Consider the following 9,963-nt stretch of genomic DNA (forward strand, 5'->3'; position numbering starts at 1 on the left):
ACCCTAACCACCAGGTCCTACCAAACCTTTTGAACAGTCAATCTATATAAATGTAGTTTTCCCTGTGGCCCAAGTATGTGAGGAACGTCCAGTTCTTTCATCCTCTTTGGCAGCAGTCTTCGATTTGATGGAACATTATCAGTGTTGTAGTGCTGAATTGTATTGGGTCGTAGCCTGCCGAAACTTGTTAGACGTGTGACGTCAGCATCACGGTAAATGTAGTTTTCCCTGTGGCCCAAGTATGTGAGGAACGTCCAGTTCTTTCATCCTCTTTGGCAGCAGTCTTCGATTTGATGGAGCATCATCAGTGTTGTAGTGCTGAATTGTATTGGGTCGTAGCCTGCCGAAACTTGTTAGACGTGTGACGTCAGCATCACGGTAAAGATCTGATATTCAAGACCTGACTTGCATTTTAAATAAAGATAATTTCTGCAGCACTAATTATTTGAAACTACTTACATTAATAATGAATCGAATACGAATATCACGCAACTTAACTTCTTTTAGATTAAATAGAAAGGAAACAACAACAACTGAGTACAATATAAAAAACATTAACATTAAAACAATCTTTAAAAACTCATATCTTATTAACTTACTATAATTCTAGCTGCACTGAAGTATCAACAAATTTAACTTTGTTAACACTTTGCACACCTCCTGTCCTGCCAATATGAATAACTGAAAATAATAATAAAATAGAGTTAGTAAGTCTTTTAAAAACGTGCAAGCTTTAAACACACAATAAATCGGTAAAGCGTATTTTATTAAGCGTTTTAATACCATTCTCATGTGCCTAATGACTATGTGACATATGAAAACAACATTTCATGCTTGTACACCTCCTTTTGATCTGGAGCGGTCGCACGATGTCTGACGCCATACCCCAAGGGAGAGTGACAGAAGGTGTGCTGGGCAGTCTAACAGAGCTTTGCTAATGAATACGTGGGTTCAAAAACAGTCAAAGTGTTCTTCAACACTTTTAAGAATCAGGTTATGAAAGACACTTAATTTCATGTGTAAAATGAATAAATCATTTTTAACAGATACTTTTAGTTTTTGAAGTGTTGTGTGACTCGGCTCCAATTTTCTGGAAACCATACAGCCGGTGGTGGAGGTAAAACTGGTATTACTGTTCACTATTTGAAAGCCCAATTTCCTGTAACGAGGATTCACTACATGTCCTTTTCACAAAATTGTGTTTTGTTAGTGTGATAAGTCGAAAAGATAAAAAGTTATCGTGTTAATGACCCTGTTAACCCTATAATTTAGTTTGGAGACGGTATTTCCATTCTCCTTTAACACTGTGAAGCACATTCGTGTAACTGTCGATGGTCTGACACTTGTCACGAATTCGTTGTTTCGGTGTCCCAAAAACTTGTCTTCAGGATGCTACAGAAACTTTCATTTTTTTTTCTAGCTTGTCATTTAAAAATATATTTTTCGGAACAACTCACCTTAATTAGGATTGAGTTTTTGTAGAACTTTCCACTGGAAACCATAGCTTTTATAATGTTCCAACATTTTACTGAGTAACAATTCGACAAGTCATTGGGTATAAGTATGTTTATTTATTGATACAGAGGTCTTCTAATATGATAGATATTAATATCAACCACATTAAGTGTAACGAACCGTCAAACTAACTAGAAACTTTACTGCGAGTAGGTTACAACAGTTGGCGTGTTCCAGGCTAACATTTTAATTATTACTTGTTTAACTTTAAACTGTAGCCTATAAGCCTGAATTCATATGATATTTGTAAGTAACATTTTACCAGTAAAAGACATCGTATTATATGTTTTTGATAAAAATAATGTGTGGATCTCATAACCATATCAAGGAACGTTTTAAACTGGGATCTGTAATCACATTTCAACAGAAAGTTATGAGGTAATTAGAACTTATGCAACATGTACAGCAACCGATTTGTCACGTGTTAACTTTAAACAGCCAACGTCATCATACATATTAGTGAAATCATCATAGGTATTAGTGATGTGTAAGTTTTCTAAAGAAATTAAGATCACACCTGACATTAATTAATAAACATTACAGTACAGTAATACAAGAACCTGCTACTAGCAAATATCACATACTTTAAAATCGCGACCGATTAGCGTACCTTATATATATATATATAGGAAGTTTTGTTTCTTTTAAAGATTTGGATACGTACAAATACTCTGTTCTATATCAGTACTTTCTTAGAATTTAACTTCTTTTGGTAATAAAGTGTTCTAGTTCAATTGAAACTCAAGTTTAAGTGTACCTATGGATCTTGGTCGTTAAACTCGCAAACTGACTCCTAAGACTAAGAGTAGTATATATTCAGGTCAGATCACTGTATAAATCCTGGGGCATCAGATTTTGATTTGTGATAACATAGGCTACTTCTTGGTGACGTACACGAGATGAATAAGCAAGACTGTTGTAAGAGGAGGACCACATCGATCCCAATATATATATATATATCTTAGACAAACAAGAACAATGAACCGTGCCAGCACACGAACCACTGAACACAGTAAAGGCATCAAGACAATCACCAGCTGACCCGAGTTCCATGTTTTTTTTTATTATTATTATTACGTACACAGGCTCGATCGCTGGTCATCTCAACTCGAATAACTGTTTCATATCCTCACTAAAGCACTGTAAATATTACGGCAGAAAGTGCAGGAACTTTCTACTAAAATTCACATTTTTCTTTTTACATTTTTTACTGTTCTTTCACACCTAGCCAATAAACAGCGTCTCTTTGAAAATACGCCACTAACTCGCCTAGTTGACGGGAATTACATGGAGGTCCACAAAACAGCCGTGGTTCAGGTAACAATGGCACATGCAATGTTTAACATTCGGAAGCGTTAGTATGTCAATTCCTCCGCCGAAGTGTGGAGGTTGGAGTGGTCATACACAAGGCTGAATGTTGACACCCATGGCGGCACGAGTCACGAGCTGAATACGAAGGTCCTGGGACAAGGTGACATTCGAAAAACAGCCTACTAGCCCTCGCTGGTATTGGTTGAAAGTGCTATGGACAATGTCTTTCATTCCACCTACAACAAAAATAAAAACATAAAGAACGCATCAATAATTTCCTACCATCCTAGTAACACATATGTCAGATCACCATCCTAGTAACACAAATTTCAGATTTTACACCATCCTAGTAGTACAAATTTCAGATTTTATACTATCCTAGTAACACAAAATTCAGATTTTACACCATCCTAATAACACAAATTTCACATTTTATATCATCCTAGTAACACAAATTTCAGCTTTAACACCATCCTAGTAACGTATGTTTTAGATTTTATACCATCCCAGTAACATATATTTCAGTTGTTATACACCTTAGTAACATACATTTAATATTTTATACCACCCTAGTGACGCACATTTCAAATTTTATACCATCTTAATCTCCGTCTAATCTTCCCGACACACAAAATAATCAAACATAATACAAGTAAAATGAAAAATGCGTTCCTAGAAATGAATAACTTTAGTTTCCAAAACCAGCCATTCTCATTTAACTAGCCATGCTGATCAAATCTGTGAAGTGAACAATTCACAAGATTTTCAGATTATTTGTAAACTACTGAACACATAATCTGTTGCTTATTTTGTTTCAGTAATTTGTGAAAAGCTACAGGCTATCTGTGCTAGCCGTCTCTAATTTTGAACTGACAGACTAGAGGGAAGGCAGCTAATAAAGAACACCTACCACCAACTACTGGGCTATTCTAATCAAATAGTGGGATATATATATTTATATACAAAAGATCATTGGTACACTTTATGTGAATCGTTTTATCCTTATATAACCGCTATCTACTCAACTAATGTCTTAGCTATTTGGAAGTCAGTTTGGTCAAATCTCCTTTATAGAACTACCATCTTGTACTGATAGGGGGCGGTAGTTAGAGAAATTACTTTTATTTTGTTTTGATATTTACATATAATGTTTAATGAAATTATCTTCTAATTTATTATTATTAGTATGTAAGCAGTATTTGTTTATTTTTCAAATACGGTTTCACTAATTTTTAAAATTTATTTTATTGAGAAAATGTGACATTTTTTAATTTTTTGTAGATTAAAAAAACATAAATGAATACTTCGTTTTTCATTCATATCAAAATCCATATTGACATAAAATACAGGGTTGAGTATGTTACATAAAACGATTTTGAATATGCAAATCACCAAGTTACGCGAAAACACAGCCGATATAAAGTGGCGGCGGACCGATATGTATCTTTAACTACATTTTTCACATTACTGAGCTTCGAGTAGCTTGTGTGATGCCACCAAAAAAAAAAAAAAAAAAATACAAAATTGATCACTTTTTTTCTGTTCTCGGAAGATTGAAGAAGATATGTAATTTCATTAAGAAGAGTTAGAATAAAATGAGAGCGATGTTTCGGTTTAGAGTAAAACAAGCTGAAGATTGTGTTATCTTATTTATATATATTGTAATATAAAATATAAGATACCAGGGCAAAGCGTGTAAGAATTATTGAGATGTTGTTGTGTAATATAAAAGTGATAATGCATTACCTACCGAAATAAAGGCCATTATTAACATTGAGCTCACTCGACTGTCCACCAGAGGACCCTGTTTCTATCAATCCATCATCAATTAGTAAGGAACCCCGTTGTTCGTACCTGAGCGGAAGAAGATCGACAACAAATTTCAAGAACCTGATGAATAATGCAGTTTTGATCTCAAATATGGAATAGTGACACACTTTTAAAGGCAATAATGCTAACTGGCAACATAAATCTTACGTCACTATAATAAGAACATTTGAAAGTTCTATTTAATTATGGAGCTTGGCGTGTTCAGATAGTATTAAGGGAGCAACTATCAATCATCAAAGTATGTTAGTAGTAAACTAATTTGTTCTTCTGTTGCACGAAAGCATCGCATACCTATACTTAGTGTCAGAATATGATGGTGATATATAATTCCGGGCAATAAATAACAATCTGCAACATACGGGAATGTTTGTAAAAGTGTGAACACGTTTAAACAGAGTCTTACTGAGGGGTTAACTTGTTGTAACACAAAACGACTACTTTTTTACAATTGAAGAGGTAAAGCTCGTGATTCGAAAAAGAGCTTGTATTGATAATAAAAACACGTGGATTTCAGTTACGGTTTAATAAATATTACAATTTATGGAACAGTAAATATCGCAGTTGTGGCTAAATGAATATCGATGTTATGAGGTAGTAAATATTACTTTTATGTCTTACTAAATATCGCAATTTATGGAACAGTAAACATCGCAGCTGTGATACAGTATTGCTTTTACGACTTAATAAACATCTCAGTTTACTGAACAGCAAATATTGTTTTTATGGCTTACAAGTTTATGGAACAGTAAATATCACATTGTGGCTTAATACATATTGATGTTACGACGTAGTAACTACTGCTCTAATAGCTTATTAAACATCGCAGTGTATGGAACAGTAAGTATCCTAGCTATGACATAGTAAATATGGATTTTATGCTTAATAAATATCGATGTTATGGAACAGTAAATATCGCACTTCTAACACAGTAAATATTACTGCTATGGCTTAACAAATATTGAATTTATGGTACGGTAAGTGCCACAGTTCTGGAGTAAATATCGAGTTATGGCACAGTAGATATCGGAGTTATGGCACAGTATGGTTATACATGTAAAATTATAGGTTGTGGAAGTATCCTAATAATCTGGATGTTTAATAACACTTTTATATACCGTAACACTTACGGAAGTAGTTAAAAGTAATAAATATTTTTCTTTACATTCAAAGTGTTGATATAAAAAACGATGACTGAAACTTTCACTGAATCAAAACCAGGAAAGAAAACCCCCCCAATTTCCATTATCTTCAACTATTGAACACCAGAGGGCGTCTGAGTCCACATAGAACGTATATCACTATCTGAGTGCTTTAACATGACAGAGTAATAAGAAGGTCTTGTATTGCGAGTGCTTATGATGGTGTCCTAGGTACTTATGAAGGTAACTACATTAATAATTGGTAAGATAGCAAACTCAGTTAATACAAGGACGTTTGGTAAGATAGTAGATTTATATTATTTATAACAGAGTTTTGCAGGAAAGCAAGCTCATATATTATAGGAATGACCCGATGAACGATTGGTCCATTATACAAAATACAAGAACATTTGGTAAGATAATATTCTAGTCTGATTTCCTGGTGACACAATAAATGTGCCATATTTAAAATAACCACGTGGTTGAAGGATCGACTTATACGTTATATCACACAGGCTAGAATGATGATCTTATACTAAGTCATAAAGGAATAGTTAGAAGATTAACAACCAGTGATATTACCTTACTGCCCGAACAGAGTGCCATTTTCCGTCATCTATTCGTGAGGAGTTGTGGACAATATTGACCTCTCCAGAACCTAAGCTGTAGTGTAGCTGAAGGAAGCCATCTTTGATCCCGAGAGCCAGAAAGTCTCCAGAAGATGATGCTTTCTTGTTTCCTGCCCATAGAATTAGTGCATGAGGTGAGTAGGCCTTGACACGAAACTGGATGTCCAACTCCTTTCCTCGTACCCTGGGGATTCAATACCTTGTTGACATTACTTGCTCACAAGTTTGGTTAAGAAAACACCAATTTAGTACAAGTAAAGCAAGTTGACAATATGTTAAACAATCTACAAATTAACGTTAAGAAGTACTTCTGAAAACTAACATTTGTTTCGTGTATAATATGTTCCAGACTCCACATTAATATAGTGTTTGAATGTTTTAACTTCGATATCTAGTTTTAAAAAAATATAAAGCTTATAATAACAAAGGGATATTTCGTTATGCTCTGACAAAGCTTCGGAGTTTACTGTGAGTCAAATAACTTATTAGTTATTATTCCATACGATAAGATTTAGCTAACCTGAAATTCAAATAAACTATTTATCCTTAATAAGGTTCTACAATAGAGTCTACATCGTTAATCTTTGTAACAGCTTAATTTGCCTGAGTTATAAGCATTAATTTACTTTAACGTCCAAAAATACAGGGAAACGTTTTATTCCTGATGAAACACTAATGAGATAAGATAAATAAAAAGCCAAGTAACTACTTTGGTGATCAGCTCACGGAAAGAAGAATCTGGCTATAAAGGAATATCTTATCGACCAATTACATTTTCTAGCAGGTCTCGTACCCCTGAGATCTAGAAACCATGAATTATTTCCTGTGATGACATAAATGAAATCATGGACGGAACAACCGTGGTTAATAAGACCAGGTATAGAAATTGATCAAAATCGTAAAATCCCTAATAACTTCATGTGGTTGTTTAGCATGTGAGCTGTAATCCCAAACCACGTGATATTTCTTCGATATACGTGCACAGAGATAAGAAAAGAAAAGAAACAAAAACTCAAATTTTTCACAGAAACAGGTCATTTTTTTGTAAGTTGGTATTTTGATTCCGTGGAAGATTACCCGTAATTAGGAGCAATAAGTTCTTGAAATGGGGACTTTCTATCTGTATTTTTTAGCGAAATATTGCTCACGTTCGGATTACAGTGATCATTAGTGAATTTAAAGGATGCAGTTGAACATAATAATCTGAGTTTTTGACAATCAGAACAAAAGATGTGCATCTAACAAACCATGGTTTTAAATAACGGTGACTGGTAATTTGACTCCCAGTATTTTCACTCCCCATGCATTTCATTCCTTGTAATAATTATTAATGCCAAAAATTACCAACAATAAAAGTGACATTTATTAAAAATGGTGTAAGTTATGAGTTATTCCTCGTAAAAAGTCCATCTTGTTTTCTGGATTATATCTAGCAAGAAGAACATAGGTTAGGTTAGGTTTGTCGTATAAAAGTTCATCATGTTTTCTGGGTTATATCTAGCAAGAAGAACATAGGTTAGTTTAGGTTTGTCGTATAAAAGTTCATCTTGTTTTCTGGGTTATATCTAGCAATAAAAACATAGGTTAGGTTAGGTTTGTCGTAAAAGTCCATCTTGTTTTCTAGATTATATCTAGCAAAAAGAACTTGCAACAACTGCTGCCAACTGCGGTTGATAAGTTGGTAAGACCTTCAATAGATGATATGCAACCATCGGAATGTATTCTCGTACAACCTATTCAGTCGTTCAGCTGCTCCGGCCAGCAGCGATTATGGAACAGTAAAACATACTTTTTGACAACAATAAATTATTACAAGGAGTGAAGTGCATGGAGAGTGAAATTCTCCTACAACCATAAATAACGTCTTTATTATAATTGTCACGAAAAAAAAACACCTTTTCACAGTTTAAGATAGTTATATAGGGTGAAGCAAAAACTCGAGCTCATTCATGATATTCCCGCCTTTTTCTAAGTCGTGTTTACGTTTCACTCTCTCTTTATCTTTTTATTAAAGTAATTAGTTGGGATTTCATTAACACTGCAAGTACCTGCTGTGACAATGTGTCTCATTAACATTACACGTACCTGCTGTGACACAATGTCTCATTAACATTATAAGTACTTGTTTTAATGCTGTGTCTCATTAACATTACACGTACCTGCTGTGACACAATGTCTCATTAACATTATAAGTACTTGTTTTAATGCTGTGTCTCATTAACATTACACGTACCTACTGTGACACCGTGTCTCATTAACATTACAAGTACCTGCTGTGACATCGTGTCTCATTAACATTACACGTACCTGCTGTGACACTGTGTCGTTACATTAACGCTACATATTCATGGCGATACGTGTCTTTACCATCACTCTGTAAACAGTTAATGAATATATTTAATTCCGAAAAATAACAACGTATATGTAAAGAGTAATCAATAGAAAAACAATGGCAGTATACCGTGTCATAATATCTTCGTCTGTGTAGTAGAGATAACTGTTTCCTGAAAACATGGGCTCGGTTATCATCCCTCTAATCTCTACAAAAAAACGAAAAATCAATAATCAGAAGTTACATTTTACAAAGTGCTTCAAATAATATTTTACATCCATCCAATCATTTCACTGTTATGACATCTCTCAAGCACGTGCCTATATAATTTTCCATAGTTCTCTCACAGATACTGACTTTCGAGAATCCCATCACAGTTTCTTCAAGAAAAAAACATAAGAAAAATTACTCATATTTCTAGTTGCCTCAAAAATGCCATTATTTGTTAAATTATTAAAGATCTTAAAGAATGCAAGTCAAATAAGTCTAAAATAATATTCTTTAACCAAATATTTTTGTATCTCAAGTCGAATGCCGTATTTGAACTTTCATATCACAATATTTGTCTTTCTCAGCTCTCTGTTTTTCTGTATTGTCCCGTGTGTTCTACTTACCTAATTAAATGCCCCTAATGGCTCGGCGTTAAGTCTAAGGTCCTATAACGCTAAAAATTGAGTTTCGATACCCGCGAGTGGACACAGCACAGACAGTCCACTTGTGTAGCTTTGCGATTAACAAACAAACAAAACAAACACCTTATAAAAAATACTTCTATGTTTTAGCGCCCTCTGGTGCGGCCAGTTTAAATGGAAAATAGGTTAATTATTCAACTTTAATCACCAAGTTATCCGTTCGGTTTCAGAACAAAACTGATGTGACTGATACAGAGTTTTACAGCACCTTTATAACTTATATCTTTAATTTTGATTTCGATACAAGATTTTATCTATTCTTAAATCTTCTTCTCAGGATATTTCTGTGGCAACATCTAAACTTTATTTCGATACAAGATTTTATCTATTCTTAAATCTTCTTCTCAGGATATTTCTGTGGCAACATCTAAACTTTATTTCGATACAAGATTTTATCTATTCTTAAATCTTCTTCTCAGGATATTTCTGTGGCAACATCTAAACTTTATTTCGATACAAGATTTTATCTATTCTTAAATCTTCTTCTCAGGATATTTCTGTGGCAACATCTAAAC

General features: G+C 34.0%; 1 protein-coding gene across 2 annotated transcripts in view; it reads right to left on the reverse strand.

Annotated features, from left to right (window-relative positions):
* Positions 1-1,551: 1,551 nt before the first annotated feature.
* LOC106459410 (pikachurin-like) overlaps positions 1,552-9,963 on the reverse strand; it is a 33,675-nt gene continuing 25,263 nt past the window's right edge. For both annotated transcript variants that reach the window (XM_022385910.1, XM_022385911.1), the window contains 4 exons: positions 8,886-8,964; positions 6,378-6,608; positions 4,577-4,680; positions 1,552-3,062 (listed from right to left, as the gene is read on the reverse strand). In XM_022385910.1, coding sequence (XP_022241618.1) covers positions 2,914-3,062; positions 4,577-4,680; positions 6,378-6,608; positions 8,886-8,964 — 563 coding nt within the window. In that variant the 3' untranslated portion in view covers positions 1,552-2,913. The remainder of the gene's footprint in view (positions 3,063-4,576; positions 4,681-6,377; positions 6,609-8,885; positions 8,965-9,963) is intronic.

The sequence above is a fragment of the Limulus polyphemus genome, unplaced genomic scaffold (genome assembly GCF_000517525.1).
Source record: "Limulus polyphemus unplaced genomic scaffold, Limulus_polyphemus-2.1.2 Scaffold604, whole genome shotgun sequence".
NCBI classification, from domain to species: domain Eukaryota; kingdom Metazoa; phylum Arthropoda; class Merostomata; order Xiphosura; family Limulidae; genus Limulus; species Limulus polyphemus.